Source organism: Oxyura jamaicensis, chromosome 1 (assembly GCF_011077185.1).
Source record: "Oxyura jamaicensis isolate SHBP4307 breed ruddy duck chromosome 1, BPBGC_Ojam_1.0, whole genome shotgun sequence".
Taxonomy (NCBI): domain Eukaryota; kingdom Metazoa; phylum Chordata; class Aves; order Anseriformes; family Anatidae; genus Oxyura; species Oxyura jamaicensis.
In genome coordinates, this window is record NC_048893.1 from 58,662,746 (window position 1) to 58,683,541 (window position 20,796).

At 42.0% G+C, this 20,796-nt stretch overlaps 1 protein-coding gene across 3 annotated transcripts in view; it reads left to right on the forward strand.

Moving 5' to 3' along the window:
* Positions 1-20,796, forward strand: part of KIAA1549 (KIAA1549 ortholog) — a 139,078-nt gene continuing 118,282 nt past the window's right edge. For 2 of the 3 annotated variants that reach the window (XM_035342381.1, XM_035342375.1), the window contains exons 1-2: positions 1-110; positions 148-262. In XM_035342381.1, coding sequence (XP_035198272.1) covers positions 172-262 — 91 coding nt within the window. In that variant the 5' untranslated portion in view covers positions 1-110; positions 148-171. Of the gene's footprint in view, positions 117-147; positions 263-20,796 lie in introns of all 3 variants that reach the window. The other variant, XM_035342360.1, reaches the window with a different exon arrangement.

Genomic DNA, 20,796 nt, shown 5'->3' on the forward strand with positions numbered 1-20,796 from the left:
GGTGGCGGGGCGGCCTGCGGCGGGGGCGCGCTCCGGGAGAGCTGCGGGCGGGCGGCCGGGGGCCGCCTCCCACCCGGATGCGCCCGGGAGGAGGAGGAGGAGGAGGAGGAGGAGGAAGAGCAGCGCAGCCCGCCGTGCCCGCGGGGCGCCGCGATGACCTGACGCCGCGCCATGGAGCGGACGCCGCGCTTGGCCGCGGCGCTGCCCGCCCTGCTGCCGCTGCTGCTCGCCGTGCCGGCGCTGCGGGGCTCGCCCGCCGCAGGTGAGGGGGGAACAAAGCCGGGGAGGCGGGGGGACGACACGGGAACGTGGCAGGTGCGGGGGGGGGGCGCCCCGCCGCTAACAATGCCCGCCCGGCGCGGGGGGACGCGCATTGTTCGCCGCCTCCGCGCGGGGACGCGCGTACACGCGCGCCGCCGATGCCGCGGGGGGCTTGCGGGGGTCCCGCGGGGCCGTGGGGAGACCCCCGGGCGTGGGGGGGCCGCGGCGCTGCCGCCCCGCACCGTCCTGCGCGGCCCCGCACGGCCCGGCCCGGGAGGCGCCTGGGCACCGCCGGGGATCGGCGGCCCCTTTTGTTGTTGTTTTGTCCCCCCCCCGCTCTGCCCCCTTGTCTCCGGCATCGCAGTTCGGCCGCGGCTCGGCAGCAGGCTTGGTACCCACGGTGGTTGTGCCCCCACAGGGCTTCGTCTTCAGTCCTGGGTTTGCTTTAAATGAAACAACTGGCGTGTCGCGGGCACCCTTCTGCTGCCGGTGTGGGTCTTCCCTTCGGGGGGTACCAGGCACAAGTCATGCCCCCGTACCCACACCTACATAGCGGCAAGGAGCCCTGACACCCCGCGTTAACCGTGCCGTGGGCCGGTGACTCTGAGCCGGGGGGAACGTAGCGGGGAGCCTCGAGCAGCGATAGGAAGCGTGCCCGTCCTCAGCGTGCCCGTCTTCACGTCTAGGGCTTACCTCTGCCCCATAAAGCGGCTGGCGTGCTAGCTAGCCGTGCGGGGAAGGCAGCGCGTTGGGGCCGCGGGAGGTGCTGCAGGTCATCGGCTGGATGCAGCGTGGAAGTTGGTGACGTGTAGTTATCTCCAGGAGTCTCTTTGTACCTGAAAACCATCCACTCAAAGCAAAGGAGATGGCAAAGGGTCGTGCTCGTAAGGTGGAGATTTGCTTGGTTTTTATGCCTCCCAGAGGTTAATGGAATGGCCAGGCTTCTTTTTATCTAGAGCTTCATAGTAAGTCACTGAAGGCTTTTGTTTAATTGTTTGCCTAATGCTGAATGGGTCTTAGAAGTTCTGCGACTTAAGTCGCAGCGGATCTCTGTAAACTCGTGTGAATGTGGTGTGTTCTTGTGTAACTTAAAAACAGCAATGGTAATGTGATGCAACTCAGCCAGTGTTTGGGTTGCTGCAAGAGAGCACGCGGAGACAATGGATCTCTCCCAGAGCAATGCTCTCCTCCTTGGGCTAGGGCAGGAGCTGTCGAGCTGTTCTGATTTGTGAGCCCTCCGCTTTCCCTTTTTCCATGAGACATGCAATCACACATAATGAATTTTAGCGCAGTGAGACCAAACTTCCCATTCACAGGATGCTTTTCATAGATGGGTTAAATGGCCCATTGATCACGCAGATTTCAAGACCACAGGTTGCAGAGAACAAATATGTTTTGTTCCTTTTTCAGTTAGAATGAGACGTTTATTAAAAGCGTGGCAGGAGTCTGATCTGTCTGTGTAGGGCCCATCATCTTCACAAAATTAGGACACAAGCTGCATCCTGGTCTCTTCTTTAGCCTTGGAAAGTTTTGATGGCATAGTGGTGGTATGAGGTATAAGTGATGTATGCTGGTCAGCAGGCTTAAAACTCCCTGAGAGTTTCTTTTCAGCACAGCTCATTTGCTACTCGGTGCCATTTGGTCTCTTAACCAGTTCGGTAACAGAGCGAGCTCCTGCAGCTTAGAGTTACGCCGAAGAGGCGCACAGCAGAAGAGTGAAATGGCTATTAAGGACACTTGCTCGCCGTTGAAATAGCGAAGCAAGCATCGGTACTTAAGGAAATTAAGTAATAAATCGACTTGGATTTTGGAATGCCTGATCCAGCTCCCACTGAAGTCACATGTTGCTGAATCAGGGCTTCAGCTTCCACAATTAAGCAGATGGTGAACTCTCAGTATGCAGATAGGCTGCTAGTATGCTGAAGGGCAGGTACGTATGTATTCAAGCACCTTGTTGAACACGGGCTTTGGGCAGGCTCTGCAAATGTCTTACCACTCAGCTTGGGCTGTGTTTTTCCCTTTTTGCGTCATTGCACAATCTCTAACTCGGTGTGGATGATCAGGAGGATCTATCTCACTTTGCTGTGCTGTTTTCTGGCACGCCGCTCCCCTCTCTCCCACAGACTCTAAAAAGTCTCCGCTGCGTTTCCTCGGAGACTCAAGGACTGAAGACGGGTTGTGGAGGTCAGGCAAGGAATCAGATATAACTGCCTCGTGGGACAGTTGCAGGATACTGTTTGCTCAACTTAATTGCATGAGGGTGTCACAGCTGCTTGAGCTGGCACCATGTCTCTAGTGGCCGGTTGAGCTTGTCAAGCTTACTTCCAGTTCATTTTCGCAGCAGACCCATATGGCTGGAGGATTCCCTTTAAGCCTGCTGTCTGTGCTGTGCTTGCTTTATTTATGTCAGCCTTGTGTCTACAAGCTACGCTTGTAGCCTTGCCAGAGGAAATGTGTGTTTTGTTTGCATGTTCTTTCAAGAAGTCAGAATGCTAAACAAGCGAGTGGACAGTGCAGCTTTTTGTGCGGTGGTGTCTGCTTTGTGAGTGGCAGCTCATTTCTGCCGAGCGAGGTCTTAGGTTTCGCAGGCAGGCTTGGTTACTTGAAAAAGAGCACGCTTCTAACAAAGTAGGCTTTAACAGCAGTGACCTACCTGCTGTAATAGATTTTGGGAGCTGGGCACATCAAAGAGCAGTGCTTCTTTCTGCAGCACAGATCTCTTCCGAGAGGTCTGGGGAAGCTGGTGGCTGCAGTAGCGGCAGACTGACAACCCAAATCTTGTTTCTCAATTCAGAGGGTGTGTGTTTGCAGGGGGAGTTACCTGGGGGAGAAGTGAAGCAGAACAGGCTTCTTAATAACACAGTCACACTCTGGCTGTGGGAGCCATGGCTTTCCTTCACTTGAAAGTCTGTTTATGGGTGATGTCCTTAAATGCCAGTGTGCCTCCAGCCTTGCCCATTGTGGTGTGTAGTGTGAATAACGCTAATTGCGTAAGAGTTGTTACGGGTGATGTCCTTAACTGCCTGGTGTGTCTCCAGCCTTGACCAGTGTGGCATACGGTATGAACAACACTAATTGCATGAGAGTTATTAACACAGTGTGGCGTGGGAACCTCTCTGTAAGTAAAAAACCCCGTGGAAGCAGCACAAGTTGTCTTTTAAGTTTTGTCTTGGAGACCCAAAGTCAAGTCGTGGTAGCATTATGAACAACGCAGACTTAGTTTCTTATATTTCTGGCGAGTGCAGAAGAACCATGCTTTCATGGCATCCTTACCAGTGTGGTGGCTTCTGCACTCTGCAGTTGCATGATGCGGTGTCATTGCATCTCTTCAAAAGTCTTATGTTTCTGTGCTTTTCTTCAGTGGTTGCTAAATGCACGTGAACTCAGCAACAAATGTGATTAACAATTCCCCACTTCCCATTTGTGCTGTTTTCAGCTGTTGGTGGATGTTCTTGGAGATGTCTGTTTTGGAAGGCTAAGGGCACAAGAAGGCTAAGGTTCACAAGAGTGGTGGATTAGTGGTGTCTTCTTCCTAGGACATGAGAGAGGAAGAGATCCAACTGACCACCAGGACTCACGTCACTGATGACATCAGTGTAATTGTATGTGCAATGCACAGAATAAATCCTGTGAAATGGGGGACTGGGCTCACTGTGCTAGCTTATACCAAAGCCGCAAGTTGTTGTAAGATGCTTGTAAGAAGCGTTACTGTTTTGCTGCACAGTTGAGAACAGACTTAGCAATTCCAATCAAACTTGCTATAAATTATGCATTTTGCTATGGGCTGATTTTTTTTTTTTTTTCCAAAATGTCAGTTGAAAGAGTTCAGCTACTTCTGATGTTGAGGCAAGAAGGAAACAATAGTTTCTGCTTTGAGTTCTGCCAGCTTCTTTTCTGCACAACTTTAATACCCTTATGCTTTGGAGCATGCAGTTAAACTTTGGCATATTGTGATGGCTCTGAAGGGGATGTTTTCTCTGCTGCTGCTTTGAAAGTGACTTTTTTCAAAAGCTTGTAACAACCAAATTTAGGCACGCATCGTGGCAGAAGAAATGATGCTTTTTTTTTTTTTTCCTTTTTTTTTTTTGTCTGCTAAAACTCAGGTATATCCTATATACCCTTTGGGGAACTTGGACATCTGCCTGATGGTGCAGTGTTGGGCAGGGGTGTGTGTGTCCTTGTTGCATCAGACCCAAGGGGGGAAAAAGGAGAGATGGCTTTTGGAAGGAGGCTGTGTGTTATTCAGTTGAGCAGTAGTAGTAAGAGAAGGATCTCTGGATCTTCTCTGGTCTGTTCTGCTGGTGGCTGGGATGTGTGTGGGAGCCTGGGAGGTGTGGGAGTAGGAGGGGAGGAGAGACTGGAGCTGGCAGATCAAGAAGGCTGGGTGGGCAGGAGTGGGAAATAGGTCTGTGGATGAGGGAAATTGCAACACAGAAGTCCTTTCCAGAAGGAACAATCAGTGCAACCTGGTGATGGGGTGATTAGGCTGGGAAACAGATCAACTTGGCTTAAAAAAGGAGAAAAACTGCTCCAAAAGTGGCAAGTGGTATGGAAAGGAGTCAGAAGTGGTGAAGATACAGGACTGGGACAAAAGTGGAAGAGATGTAGCTGAAGGCACCAATCTTGAAATTGAGGTACAGAGGAGTGTGTGCTGGCTGCTCTGGGACACTTTGGCAAGAATTTGGCAAGAACCTAAGACTTCAGAGAGCTTTAGCTTTCCTCTTCTCAGCCAGGAGTGTGATAGTCTGCTACTCCTTGAATCTTTAATGAAAGTGCATCTGTCACCCCGTGACAGAATTGTTTTTCGGAGTCTTTTAAAAACTGGAAAACTTCCTACGCAGAGTTGTAGCAGCACATAAAGACTGCAGAGGCAAAAATCCGTGTTGGAAGTACTGCAGCTACAATAGCCTGGGCAATTTTAAATTTCTCCTTCTGTACCCATAACTTATGGGCACAGTAATCCCATGATTATAAAATGTACGTCCATATAGATAATACAGCAATCTGCACGCCTGCATACAATTATCTGCATGCAGACAATACCCTCATCATGTTCAACGTACAAAACTGATCCTGCTTTGGGGAGAAGTGGGTGTTGGATAGCAAATGAAGCTTTCTATAAGACTTGCTGCTCTTGCAGCAGATGTCTGAAGGTGTGGAATGAAAGAGGTGGAGGCAACAGGGAAGTTGTTTGAGGCTTGTGAATAAAGGTCCCACTGTTAATGTAGGGAAATGCTATCCTAGACAGTTGACCTGCGTTGCTGTTGCAGAGCTCTGGCGTGACGTGAGCAAGTTGCTTAAAGCAAGCTTCCCGCAGGTGGTCACTAGCTGTGTGTTCCTCATTTACTGGACGTGAGACCTGTGGGATCTGTGTTGCAGAAATGCTGAGTGCTTGCAGCTGCAAAAGTAGTCAAGGGAAGCTGTTGAATAGATGTCGTGTGCGTAATTTTAAATATTCATTAGTGCTTTAAGTCTGGCACTCAGAATTTGACCATTTCTAAAATTAATTTATTAGAAATACTTTGAAAATCAGATGAGAAATGACTATGAAATGTTCAGATATAATAACAGTGAGCACAACAGCAAAGTTCGTCAGGAAGCGAAAGACTTTTGTCTTCAGAACAATAAAGATCCTGTGGATGATAAACCAGTCTGCCTAACTGGATTTCTCAGAGAACTATTTTAAGGAATACTTCTTGTAAGCAAAGTAAAGCAACAGGTGCCAGTATTTATTGACATTTACTGCATTAAAGCATTTTTTAGTGTGAGTTGACAAGCTGTGTAGGTTGGAAGAACTATGATGTACTAAAGTTTAGTAGTATTTTGATTATTTTAAATCAAGTCTTTAAGAAAAAAATCATGGTTTCTGATACTTGTTGCTCAGTTCCAGTTTTTAGCAATTCCAACTTACATCCCCTACCTGCTTGTGTTTCATGCATAAACTGTTTTCTAATCCTTTTTGCCTTCTTCCATTCCCCTGTCTGATTTAGAGAGGCTTCTCTTCTATGAATTTCCTGTGTATAATTTTGGTTTGGTTCTAGCCATCTGGTCAGAGCAGTGCGTCTGGTCTTGCGGTATGAAATAGAGGTAAGAGGCCAAAATTGACATTAATCATTACCAACGAGTAAAGGGTGGAGTGAATGCTGGAAACAGTGAAAGAAGAGCCTGAAAATCCAGATACTTTTCAGTAAGGAAAGTACACGGTAGTATCACGCTGAAGGGGCTGAAGGATGGCAGTAGGATGAGGATGTAGGACGAGGAGCAGGCTGTACAGCAGGTCTGCAGGAGGGGATGTGGTGCTGATGGTGGATCCCCAGCAGGTTGTGATTCGGCAGGATGACAGAGGTGCTAGACTGCGAGAGCACTCGGGGTATTATCTTCATGCTCTCATTAGCTTGTGTTAGTCGCTCTCCTGTCTCTTGCTGGCATGCCAGGGAGACGTTGGCTCTCAGAGGATCAGGTCGGGGCAGCACGGGGTTGCTTGGGCTGGAATGAAAAATAGGTGGGCAGGGCTGTATTAAATATATAAAAGATGGACACAAAGGCAAGTGTAATGAGCAGTGCTTTATGACGGTGTAAGAAACGGAGCAAAAGACGGACGTGGCAGTGAAGGAGATGTGGGTTTTCTAACTCCTGGCCTTCTAACAGTGGGGATAACAAAACCCTGAAATACGTGGTTTGGAGCAGTAACATAATCTTGCAGCAATGGATTAAATAATGACATAACAGAAGTGGATTGCACCGTTGATTCCACCGTGGTGGGGAAGGATGGATTAGATGACCTCCTGAAGTATTTTGCAGCTCTGTTTTCGTGAGATCCTACAAATAATATCTGCAGATGTGCTATGGTATCTGTTCATTGCTGAAGGCTGGCCTGCTGTTCACGTGAAGAATTGACCTGTGGTCATGCAGTTAAGTACTGTGTCATAATGTTTCTGCAGAGAAAAGCTGAATCAAGTTTTAATAGGCAGCCTTAGTTATGACACCTTTGAGCTTTTGAATTATTGGTTTTAGCTCAAACAGTTTTGTAAATTTTTCTTTTTGTACCTACAGCAAAGAATATTTTGCAGTCCTTATTACTAAGGATAGTCACTGTAGCAAGGAAAAAAAATAGATGTGAGTATATTTTTCATGTGCTGCATTTATTTTATGCAGTGTACATTTTATGAAAACAGTAGTAAAAAAAAATGTATTTAACAAGGGATAATATTAACAGAAAATAATAGGTGCAAGTGATTTCCATTTAGGGTTTCTGAAGGGCCATTAACATCTCTATTTCTTGGTTTTTAATTTTTTTTGATTTAGTCTCTGCTTTACCAGAGGATGCAAGTTCAGTTGCATGCATTTTATAATGCTGCACAAATTTTTAGTGAGAGGACAGGTAAACGGTGTGGTTGTGATTCTGCATCTTTGAGCTTTATTCATCAACTGAATTGTTAGTAGCTATGTATCTAACAAGTAGGATGGGAAGAGACGAGGGGCTGTATTAGTGCTCAGAACACTTTGTTGGTGTTCCTATGAAATATCCCAGTTGAGCAAGCTGGGAACTTGTTCACAAGGTACAAAATGTAGGATTTCTCCATGTCTGTAGGGAAGGGAGAGATTCTGGACAGGTGAGTGGGAAACTGTCAGGTGCCTGTCGAGACACACTTGAGAACTGTAAATGCAGCTGAAAATAAATGGCCACGTAGGACAGGTAGATTACACAGGTAAAGAGATTTTTTTCCTTAAGCAGTATTGGTACAATTTGCAATTTTTGTTTCCAGGTTATTTATATTTAATTCAAACCTTTGGGGACTGCATTTCCTATTGAGCACTTCTATACCAAATAAGAAAATCAAACTGGTATCGCTTTGTATGTGAGAAGAAGGATCTGCTTTTGTTTGCTTCCCTGCCAAAAATGTATGGAGCTAGTTTGTAGATGTCCTCTTTATAGAAGTTCTTTCCTCGCCTATTGGCAATTGTTTGATACTGCAAAGACTGTTTGCACCCCTTCCAGCTGGGTGTAAACCAGATTAGATGTTGAGTCTCCCACCTTTTTCTGTGGTTTGTAATTCTGTTGTAAACGAACTCCGCCACATGCGTGCGGATTTTGGGGAGCGCTGCCCTCAACCACAAAGCCATGAGGCGTGATTTAGCTCAGTGTTATTTCAAAACAAAGCTCCAAGTATTTATGTAGCAGATCCTCTGGGTTAACATCAGGTTACTTTCCAAATAGAAGGAAGACGGTTGTGTCAGCTGGACAGGTTCTGGTTAGGTAACTTGCCTTGTGGATGCCTGTGTTTAGAGCTGGAGCTAGTGCTGAATTGGGACTAACTCCTGTGATAAATTGGGATAGAAATTACATGTCACAGAACAAAATCCTGATCTAGATCAGAAGTCTGGTTTGAAGATGGTTTCAATTAGGAGCTGTCAGTGACCTTACTTCCTGTCCTTATGTTGAAAGATGAAACAGATTTGGGCTTCCAGTCACTGACGTTCAATTTTTTTAAGAGACGTAATTTGTTCCACTCTGGACACCCCCCTCCCTTAAAAAAAAAGTTTCCTTTGTCTTTCTTGAGTGCATGTGCTTTTTATAGTAACTTAGTAGGAAAGAAAATACATATAAATCATCATAATCAACTTTTCGTCATGAAATATTTTATCCAGTCTTAGTACAAGCACAGAAGTTCAAAGAAAATAAATTGCATTTGTCTGTTTACTTTGTTTGCTTCTGTGAGCAGTTACTTTGCAGCTTCTACCACAGCCAGGTTCTTCAAGCTGTAAAAATTGTCGGAAGGATTAGGATAGCTGAGGAATGCAAAATGAATGTAAATCCATTTTGCTTCTTTTTAAATTGACTGGATTCCAAGTAGACAGTGTCACTTGAAAGTATAATCTTCTTAAAATCCTGGGAGCATTAGAAACTAGCATAGAAACAAAACTGACCATGCTTTCTGTGCAGCAGTATTAATTCTTATGAATCCTTAGTATTTACTACTCCTGTTTACTTTCTGTAAATGTCATTATTGAGATCAGGTGGAGATATTTCTAGAAATCTTACTGCTAAAGAGATTCTTTCAGATTCATGAAAATAACTTGGTTGTTTTTTTTTTTGTTGTTTGTTTGGTTGTTTTTTTCATTTCCTGAATGAGCCAAAGCATGCTACTTTCTGTGTGAGATTGCATTGGCAGTTTGAGTGGCTGCATTATGTTATATTTGGAAGTAAAATGCATCCTTGAAGAACAGAATGCAACCTTCAGTTGTATCACGTTTGGTGCGAACATCTGTGTCATTTAGATAAGATACTTCAGAAATGTTGTGTGTTACTTTTCCTTATTCCTAAATAGCATGAACCTTAGAGGTCAAATCGAAAACTGGTGCGCTTGATGCTAAGTAACTTTCTAGATGTTTTTAAAAGCAGAAAAATGTACTTCCAAATGCAGGTGCAAGAGTTAATTTGCTTTAGGAAGACAAATGTTTTGATTTAACTGAATACTTCAGCTCCTATTTTCGTTTTTTAAATTTTGAGATATGCTTCTTTTAGTTTTGGGGGAGTGAGAACCAATGAGAATTGTGTGTGTAGAATACAAGTAATGAACTAATTAAAACAGTAGCTGTTGGAATTCTTCTGGGTGTTTAAGATCCATCCTTGTGGATGGAGTTATTTGAAGGGCGTAGGTGAAAAGCACAAATCATATTAAACACAGTTTGTCTTAAGCAGTCAAAGCAACTATCCAAAACAGCAGGTGTTCATGTAGAATGCGCACACAAGCTCAGGCATCCAGGACTGGTAAAGCACTAGTACATGGGGTTTTCTTTGTGTTGTGCTTCTTAAATTCTTGGGAGATGAGGGAAGACTTCAAATGAGATGGTCTTCAACCTTTTATATATTTTTTGATGATGAAAATAAACAGTTTGTGGTTTTGCTGTGCAAACTCTGAAAATTTAATTGGGACTTCTGCCTCAAGTTGTTTTCCTGGTGTGCTCACCTTTTGTACTACATCATCCAGTGATCTGATACCAGTCTAATACTGTAATGTCTACATTATGCGTTTCTTTCCTTGTAATGTGAAGGAGTGTGAGCATAGTCTGACAGAAAGAGAGAATTTGAATAGTGGGCAATGGGATGTTTACAACCTGTAGTATTTTTACTACAGGTTGTAGGATGTTTATAACCTGTAGTATTTTTATCAGGCTAGTTTTGGAATAGTTCTTACCTGGAAATTTTTAAGGTCATGAACTCATTGATGCTTCCTTCCCAAGTTGTTGCTGCAGATGTGAGAAAACTAACATCACTGCACCCTTCCTAAATTTTGGGATTGGATTCCTTGCTGCTTCAAATAGGTTGAAGGTGAAGCTGTTAAGTCAAGGGAATAACTTTATCCTGTGTTTGCAGGTCAAAAGAACATTTAAACTGCAGCTGTTATTGCTAAGGTATTGAAAGAAGTTCAGTTTGAAACCTATGTATTCAAAAAGAGCATTTGTTTCTTTTTTCTTTTTGGCTTCTTTTATGAAAGAATATCTGAGACAAATGTTATGTTATTTACTCTAGTGAAATCTTGCATGTATTATGGTTAAACTCCTGTTTGTTGTCTTTTGTGGGAACATTTTTTCTCAATGTGCAGGATTTTTTTCATCCATCAGTTTATTTAAGAAGATGAAATAGAACATGGTAGGTATAAGATCTTTTTCATTAAACACTTGTGCTCACACAGCAATTATTCAGTGGCTGTGTATTTGCATTAGTAGCCTGGCTTGTAATTATGTAGCCTGACAGTCCTATCAGTAGCCTCTTTTCCATGCAAAAAAAGTTCCAGACCTCCTCATGGTATTCTCTGTTGGTGTATATGGAAAATGACAAATTTCTAAGCAAAAATCCTGCTTTGGTAATTGGGCTGTTTGTGAAGCGATCAATTTCTATTTTAAATTAGTAAAACCACCAGATTTTCTTCTGTTTTTACACATTATAGTAGGTATTAAGTGTATCAAGTCAGAAAACACAATAATAGAGTAAAAAGCTGCTCAGCCTCACTTCATGGCAGTTTTTTATGTTGTTTGCCTGGAGTGTTGAATGGTTGTAATACCTAACTGTTCAAATAGAGGCACAAGACCAAGAGGTTTCATTTCACAAATACATTAACTTTTTTTTTTTTTTTTTTTTTTGTCCAGTATAGTAGCCTTTAAATCATTTTCTTCCATTTTTTTCCATCTTGGAAGAAAATTGTTTATGGGATTTTTTCATTATTTTTTAACAAACGTATCAACATTCCCTTCCCTACTTTCCCCAATGCACATTTTATTTTTTCCCCATAAATTCTGTTGTCTTTGTCTCTGTCGCTGTCTTGGAGTCAATGTCACAGGGAGCTCCATCTTGCCTTCTACTGAAAAAACGGGGAAAAAAAGTAATAATTCCAGCTTTTGTTGTTTTTGTGCTCTGTGTACTTCTTCCAAGCTCTTAAGGAGGAGAATAGAACTCATTAGACATGGGTGGGGAAGGGAAGACTTGGAAAAAGAGAGAGGAGGAAGAAAGGAGCACTGTCTCTTGCCAGACACGAATGATTTTCCCTCTCAAGAAGCTGTGGTTCTATGTTATTATACCATGCAGAGGAAAATCCAATTTAAGATATTGCTGTTAATTCTCTTAGCTTGTCATTTCAGCTTTTTGGATGGCTATAATATGTGCTGCGTTTTTAAAACAGTACTTCACTGGAATATTTTTAGTGTTTTGTTTTGCTTTCTGCCTTGTAAATGAGATAGTTCTTGAAACCCTGTGTGGAGCAGAGTCATGCAAACAACTGAAAAGACACCTCTGGAGACAGAAATGAGCATCTGGGCATGAAAGGGAGGCTCAGGAACCTTCCAAAGCACAGCTGCCACTGGCAGAATAGCACCTCAGCTCTACTTGACTCCAAAATTAATTTGTTAAGGAGCAACTGCATTAGAACTTGTTTGTTCTTAAATAGCCTCTGCTATTGGGAAACCTTCATTTTGACACCAACTTCTTCTGCATTTCAACACAGTCACTTACTAGTAATTTTTATAGGACTATGTTGCTTTTTGTGGTTGTTTCATCTTCTGGAAGGAAAGCAGATCTCTGTAGTTTTAAGTAGTTGTTTCATCTCTGAGAGTAGAGAGTTATTTTTTTAAAGAAGTATCATATGAATGATTGAGTTAAAATGTCTTCTTGGTCCTTAGTCGTATTATATTATGTATAGAAAGTTCAAGCTCCATAATTCGTCTAGATAACGACTTTTCACTTTTATAGCTGACGAGTCCAGAGGGGTACTCGTTTTGCTGATGTATTTTACTAGGACCATGCGTTCTTCTTCAGAATTGATGCTTTCCATTTTAGAGCCAGCTTTGGCACTTTCCCTAGCACCAGGCTTACTTACTGTGTGAGTGCTTTGGTTCCCTTCCCGGCTGCCATTTTGCAGCCTGTCCCCACGCAGCCCTGGGCTCGGCCCTGCCTGGTGGCCCTTGGCCTCCTCAGGGGCTCTGTGGGGCCGGGGCACCAGCTCAGCCTCTAACTATTGCATTTTTGGTGCTCTCACGTCACTGTGTGCTATATGCAGTAGAAAAACACATTGTATGGACCATGTATGTAGGTACATCCGTGTTACTGCATGTGCAGGTCAGGCCCTTACTGTAAGTGTGTGCCAGTCTAGCAAGCTGTGCTGGTCTGCAAGGCAGCAAATGGCTCAGGTCTTAGTTTGGCAAGCAATGGTGTCCAGGAAAACCCTGGGAGTTCAGGTCTGTGTGGCACACTGTGAGATGGTACATGTCAGCACCTGCCTGCAACCAACCTAGGAAGTTACTGTGATCTGCCGTGCTGCCTGCCTGCTGGAGTTGCTGCTGCTGACGGTGAGTGAGATTCCAGTCCGTGGGCTTCAGCATTAACTAGGTAGTGAAAACATTTGTGTTTTTGCCCGATTGAACATTACCATGTGTGAGACAAGGTTTGAAAATGCTGTTTGTCAGTACTGAAGACAAAATATTTTGTAGCGAGCACATTCATCAATTCCAGCAGAGTTTTCCAAAGGTTTTTTTGAGTGTGAACTTGCTGGCTGCTGGCAGTTTTCCTGTTAGCGGAAGAGTTAAACGAACAATGTAGGGCCTGTTTTATTGCCTTTCAGAGCATAAGAACCAGCAGAGGAATCAACAAACAGCATGGTAGCCCATCAGTGTCACTCAGCCCTGTTTGGGGGATGCTGAGCAGAGGCAAACAAATTCATTTTACACCAGAAGATGCAGGAGTCTTCCTGAATGCTGTGGTGGTGTGAAGGATCAGGAACAGAAAAGAACACTGAAATATTTTTGAAAAAAAAAATACAAGCCAGCATGTTTCTCATTACAAAGTAAATGGGTACATTTTTATTTTTGTTTTGGTAAACTTTTAAAAGCCAAATTACACTGAACTCAGTGTTATTTCTTTTTGTTTTCTTAATGATGGAACAGTATCTTGGGGAGAGGAAGCATCATCAGAGAGAAGCTAATAGAAGTCAGTCATTTGAGGCTGTGCACATTGCAGGTCACTTATGAGAGACTGTTTTTCTAGTCTTGTATGGAGCTGGAAGTATCACCCATGTGGTTTCTTTAATTATGATTTAAGTATCACGTGGATGTGAAGCATTAAAAATTCTAAAACATCTCTGGGGTGGAATATAAAAAAAATCTGAACACAACTAATCAATGTGACAGTACTCAGTGGTACTTAAAATGTAGGATGACTTTTTGCAGGAATAAATTCTCATTGAAAAACACCTTTCCCAATAGATCCCTCCATAATGGTGTAAAAGTTTTAGACCTTTTGTGGATTGGCATTGTTAGCTTCAGTAGTGGATTTTGGCATTAACACAAAGAACTGATGCAGGAAAAACTTCCACAAGTATATATTTAAATACAATCTTATTTATACTTAAGTTTATTCACACCATTAGTCTACCTGGGTTCTCTACCATAATTATTTGAAGATCAACAATAGGTGTATTTCTCAATCTAGTCCTGTCTGGCAGTGTAGTGGTCTTTGACATACTGAGAGAAATGGGCACGCAAAGATCTTCCATGATGCTGACTGCAAGAGACTCAGGCTCTAATTAAGCTTGATTTATACAAACCAGATTTGGGACTGACAAGTTCTCAGTTTCCTAATCTCTTGCAGGGAAAGGAGGAGGGAAAAAAAAAGAGAGCCCAGCAGGCTCATGGCCTTTAAATAGTGCACTACACAAGTATGAATTTGCTGACTTTTTAAAGAAAACTACAAGTATTGGAATGCCAAGTTTCATTAGTTTTTCATATTATATATATATATATATATTTTTTTTTTTTCCTATGGATGTTTTAGATGGACTTTATTAGTACCTCCACTACAGAAAACACCTCCTACACTCTTTGCTGTGAAGTGATGCTCTGCTGAGTATTCACACTCTCATATACTTGTTATTTTTTCTTTGCTCCTGCATGTTCTCATAGCTGTGTTATGGGAATATTGGTATGTGACTCGCATCTGAGAAAGATGTAAGTACGTGTGTGAAAGTTTGTGTCTCATCGTAAGGAAACTGTGGCACAAGCTTGATACTGGGAACTGCATTTCATCAATTACTCTGATTTCTGTAGAGCAGGCATGAAACTAAAGATAGATGTTCTGAGATTTCTCAGACAAGAAGTAGGCCTGTTTGATAGAAAAATAATATTATCTTATCCTTTTATAAATGTTTCTACCAACCTTGAGTAATACATACAGATCCTGATCTTTCAGGCAGCGAAACATCATTCTTTTCCATATCATCAACTTATGTGACCCACAAGATCAAATGTTAGCATACTAATGGCATTTGATAACCAGTGACTCTTTTTAGAGGTTTAGCATCTTAAAGGCATAAGTTTTGCTCAGTTAAATGCAAAAATGTTTACTTCACTTTATATACACTGAAGTTTATGATGAGATTAACATTCCAGGCGATGTAATTTACCTGTGAAATGCTTGAAATGACACCATGCTCATTCTTAGCCAACTGAAAGCTTTTGGAAACTGTCATCTGTGCAAAGGTCTAGTCCATTATAGTGAACTTGATCTTTCTCTTGATGATGACATCTGTTTCTTGTATGTTGTTTCTTAGAAATGAAATCAAAGTTTGCTTTTTGAAGGAATGGGGGAGATGGGAGAATGTTGTTAAAATGCTCTGCTTTTGTAAACCTGGATCAGAACAGGATACGAGGGAAGGGGGAAGAGAGGAAATGAGACTTGGTTGATTGGCTTAACATACTAGAGGAGAAGTGGACCATGCTTGAATCTTGGCATTACAGTGGGGTCAAGAATAGTAAACATATTTAGTGGTAGTTTGGGGGATTTTAGGTCTCTAATAACAAAGGAAGGAGGATTTTTTCCCTTTAAATCCTTAGTTAATTGATTTCATTCCCTGAACAGAACAAAATGGTGTGGGAGAAAGGGAAGAAGTTTCATGCAGGTGTTTGGTGGCACTATCGTATTTCATATTTGTCATGAGAAACAAGTGTTAATATGTTTAATGAAAGCTATCACACATACTTTTCGCTTACTGAGACTGGGGTTTTGATAATATGAAACGTATTGCTGAGAATATACTCCTTTTCTTCTCCTGTGGGGACAGGATCATTCAGTTTTTAGATTTAACTTTTACACTATTATTTTTTTAAACCAGCTTTATAGTTTAAATATTTGTATTTCATATTTAATATTCAGGTTGTAACCTCTCATTTTATGGTTATGGAAGGGTCTACTATTGCAGTTTCACCAGATACTTCATATATATTTTACTTCTAGATGAATCCTTAGGTAGCATTAATAATCTTACAGGCAGTATTCTGTGCAGTTATTTGAATGGCATTATTACAATTTTGTTATGAACTATCAAAAAACAAAACCAAACAAAAACAACAACACAGACCAATGCATAATAAATACACTGTACTACCTGGTGAACTTGAGGTGTTTAGGGTGTTCTAAATGTGCCAGAGATGTTGCTTTCTATGTCTGACAGAGTGAAAGAGATGTGAAGTGACTTTCTGAATTGCAGACATGTTGTTGGGAATTGGGAGTAATGTGCCTGTGGGAGCTGAGTTATTAAAAGTGTACACCGCGAAGGTATCTGTTGTGATTAGGTATCTGCTTTAGATTAAAAAACTAATTAAACTCATTTGTTTAAAGATGCCCTAGAACAGGCACTAATACAGTGTACTGGATTTTGTTCACTAGTATGAAGCTTCCCACCGAAATTCTATTTAACACTTATTTATTACACATTATATTTAGAGTGTAAGTTGATTTGTCTAGATGTTAGTGTCAGCTGTATTGATATCATGGCAAAAACTATAGTGGAAAACTGACTTTGGGCAGCAGGGAGATGCGTCAGGAAGAGGAAGAGTTTGCTGTGCTCACTGTGTGGTGTTGCGGCTGGGAATCATTAAATGTATGAATGAAAGCCGAGATGTTTTATTAACTAGGTAGTGTCTGTTGTCTGGTACCTACCATTCAGGTCAACCATTCAGGAAGGATATTGTCCAGCTGGGGATGGTTCAGAAAGCACTCCGCTCTGAAGCTTTGGAAAATATGTTTTCAGGTGAAAACGTCAAAAAACGGTCTAATTAACATGTTCTAGAAACAGTGGAGGTGTGACTCAATTCTTGTCTGTGTTATAGAAAATAGAAATCCTGTAATGGAAGGGCATTTGGGCCAGGTAAGTGTGAATTCCGCTAAGTGGAAATAGGCACAGTAGGCACCAGTCTGTGAGTTTCATATAAGGTATTTAACATAGAAGAGTAACTAACTGTAGAGCAACTTAAAAACAATAATTTGAATTCTCATGCAGAGGCAAGGGAAGGGGAAGAAATCACAGGGTAAACTCCTCTACTGCATGCACAGTTCCACAGAAATGTGTGCTGCCACAATTAATGGTGCTCTGGAAATAAAGCTGGGAGAGGACCAGAGAAAAAGGACCAGAGAGAGTCGTAGAGACCTCTTTCTTCCCCTATTGACTCTGTTACGCCAAAGGTTTAATCTGCTTGGAATACTGGGTTGTATAATAGAATTATTTTTTTGGTGTGCGTATCGTGCCAAAGCTCAGGTGGCACTGGCCAGTATTACTTGTGATGGGGCTCCTCTCAAGCATGTTTTGCACACTGGCAACTGTTGGTAGTGTGCAAGGAGTTGGTGAAGCAGCTGGAGTTAAACTGACACTTGGGTAGCAGTGGAAACTTCTTAATAATTCAATGCGGTACTATAGAAGCTGATATCCACAGCTGTTTTAGAGGTTCTTGCTCACTTCCTTGCTATAGGAACACTTTTTTTTTTTATTTCAAATTGTGATGAGAGAGAGCAAGGTGGACAGCAATACCTCAGCAGTTGTGTTTGTGCAGTTTCTGGCTGTGACCTTTAAGGGCTGCTCTCCGCTGAGTGAAATGCTGGCACAGATTTTTGACTGTTATTCCAAGGAGATCCTATTGATCTCCTGCCTGCTGTGGTGAAGATGGCATCGTCTGAACTGGACCCATTGGGCTGAGCTCCCTTACTGTTGGCCAGCTGAACTGCTTTGTTTGTTCACTTTGGTTTTCCCCTTGAATTTCTACCACGTTCAGAAATGCTTGTTGGATATCTTGCTCTACAAGCTATATGCAGCAGAGCTATTAATCTTTTTTACTTGTAGGTGCTTAATAACTAGTAAAACTTGCTGATAGGTTATTTCCCTTCTGGATTTCCTTCTGTGGATGTTTTAGAACCAATATATGGCCTCCCCAGGAAACTGTGAAGTAGAGATTGAATATCTTGCCATAATGACACCTGAGGGCTCCTCAGGATGTTTATACCTGGCTTCAAGCTCAGTGCAGCACTTGACCAAGAAAAGTAATGGGTGGGGAAAAACACAGTCTGAAGGGAAATAAGATAACTATTTCATGGCTTTTTCTAACTTTTTAAAATTTATTTTATTGATGATGCCCTTTATTTTATTCACAGTTGGCAGAAAATGTAGAAACTGTAAGAATCTGAGAAGTGGGTGGAGAAAGATGTCTTGATGGTGTGATTGAACAGGGCTGTGCTCTGAGAGCTTAGAGGAGGAAAAGACAGACTTGAAAAGGGCATGGCAGATAAAGATGCAAATAGAACAAAAAGAGCAACAAAAGAGAGAACAGAACAAAAATATGGTCTTCAAAAAGAGCATGTTTAGGAAACCATCCTCCTTTAAACTGAAGTCAGTGAAAGTCTCCAGTACTGTACATAGTAATGCATTTCAGGAAAAATATTCAAAAGCTCAACTCCCAACATCAAAATACTTTAATGTGCATTGATGTGCCTGACAAAACGACTGATGTGAAGGACTGCCGGTTTAGAAAAAAACAAGACAAGTCCCGGTTCCTCTACATTTCTGCTGAAATTAAAGAAAAATGACTTGATTGTCAGTTAGAACTGATGATGGATCTTTAAAGGTATGCTTTGCATCTGTGACTTAAACTTTTTTGTGTCTTCTTTGTCTGAAGTGAGGGCTGCAACTCCTGTTGCAATACGTCACATAGAATAGCACGCTCTGAAGTCATGCAAATTCTTGGAGTACGTATCAGACCGTATAAAGGTTCACCGTGTTGAAATGACTGATGGCACTGTCATGGAAGTTGTGGGACAAGTTTTCCAGCGAGTGTTTAGGTAAAACACGTCAGCAAGAGCTTTCAGACCTAGCTTGATCACATGAGGAGAAAGGTAACATCCATCAATCAACTGCAAATTTCTTACAGTAAGGTGGTGATTTGTTTGTTCTCGGATTTATATTCCTGTGATTTTAATGGATCAAAATAATTTCAGCAAATAGGTCTTGGAGGAGAAAATGCGATGCCAGCAATACGGTGATTCCACACATTGAGAATCAAAGGAAATTGCCATAGTGGTCAGTTTAAAAAATACTACCTGTTTTGACAATGATCCTATAATCTTTCATATTTGGTATTGTTTTGTGTGCCTTGTCCACATTGCAGATAATTAAATTTATTTCTGCTCTGTTCCTCTGTCTGCTGTTTGGCAGCAAAGGTCCCTTTAACCCAGTGCTTACTCAGAGCTAAGGAAACAGAGCATGCTCCTAGTAATCCTTTCTGTGATGACTTGTTCTAGCTTCCCGCAACTGAATGCGGAGTGAATGTAGCATTTTCTGGGTATTTGTTTTTTTAATCTGGCTATGCTCTATGGAATCTGTCAACCCATGGCAGTGAGATCCACGATTGAATCGTGTTTAGTTGGGGGAGGGGGGTGAATACTTCTGTTTTGCTCTTAAATTTATGCAGGTCAACTTCAGATTTTTTAAAACCCTTTATTTTCAAATATCATAACTGTTTTTTAAACTCATTGTGTCTCTCCCAGGAATTTCAGAAGCCTCATTCTCAGTCTTGCTTTGGTTGTCTTTCTTCCATTCTGAAGAATTTCACTTAATCTTCCCTGTGACACTTCAATTTCTCTTTTCTTTTTGGGGGAGTGGTAGTTACAATTGCATGCAGCATTTAAGATGAGATCACAGTTTGCCTACAGTGTGGCATAACATATTTCTGTGCTTGGTCCCTATAGCTTTCCCAGTGACCTTTTAGTATTTTGTTTTGTCTCATTAATTTCTGCTGAGCACTAAGTTGACATTTTGAAATCATAGTGGATGATACTTCAAAATCTCTTTTCCGGAGTAGTGGTAGCTAATTTAAAGCTTATTGTTTTTGTAGTTAGGGTTGTTTTTCCTCCTTTCTATACTTCATATCTATCAATCTTGAATGTCACTAAACACATCATGGTGGAAGCCCCTGGTGTCAGGAAAGCCTTCTACTGCACTTCAACATTGGTTTTTAGTTATAACTGCTCTGAATCACTGTTGGCAAATGCTGTCAACTCATTGACCTCTTTTTTCCCGACCACGTTTAGAGGACGTTAAGCAATGTACCTGCACCCACCACTGCTGTAAATCCTTTTTCATTCTAAAGCTTTTAATTCATTCCTACTGACAGCTTAAGAAAAAAGGTTGAATATAAGTAGGTGAATTTAAGAGTTGTGTTCAGGAGCCTAGCTGAAGGCTTTGAAAATACACCGAAATTGTTTCAGGTGGGTTAGCATTGGGTACACACTGCTCTTCACAGAACCGTCACATGTGCAAGCTGTGACTTCTGCAGAAATTATTCAGGGACCTCTGAGATTAGGACTCCATTAACTTCTTCACAGATCAGTGTGTTTAGTCCATCCGTACAAGGGAATTAGGTAGCAGGTCCAAGATAGAAATGCTGATTGATTACGGGCAACTCAATGTTTTGGGAGGCTTATGCTTTTGTCTGCTGCCAGTAACGCCCACCTCCATGAAAAGGTTACATGTTAGTGCTGTTGTATTTATGGAAGAGCATAAAGCGTTTGTAGTAACGCATCTCATGAGGTTTATCGTTAAAGTGCCTGGCTGCTTTCAGTGGAAGGGAAAGTAGTCTTGTCCTTCTAGCTTTCCTGGGGATTAGCAACCATTTACAAATGTTGTATTTCTTGATTTGGTCCATATCGTACATATTCACATTCAA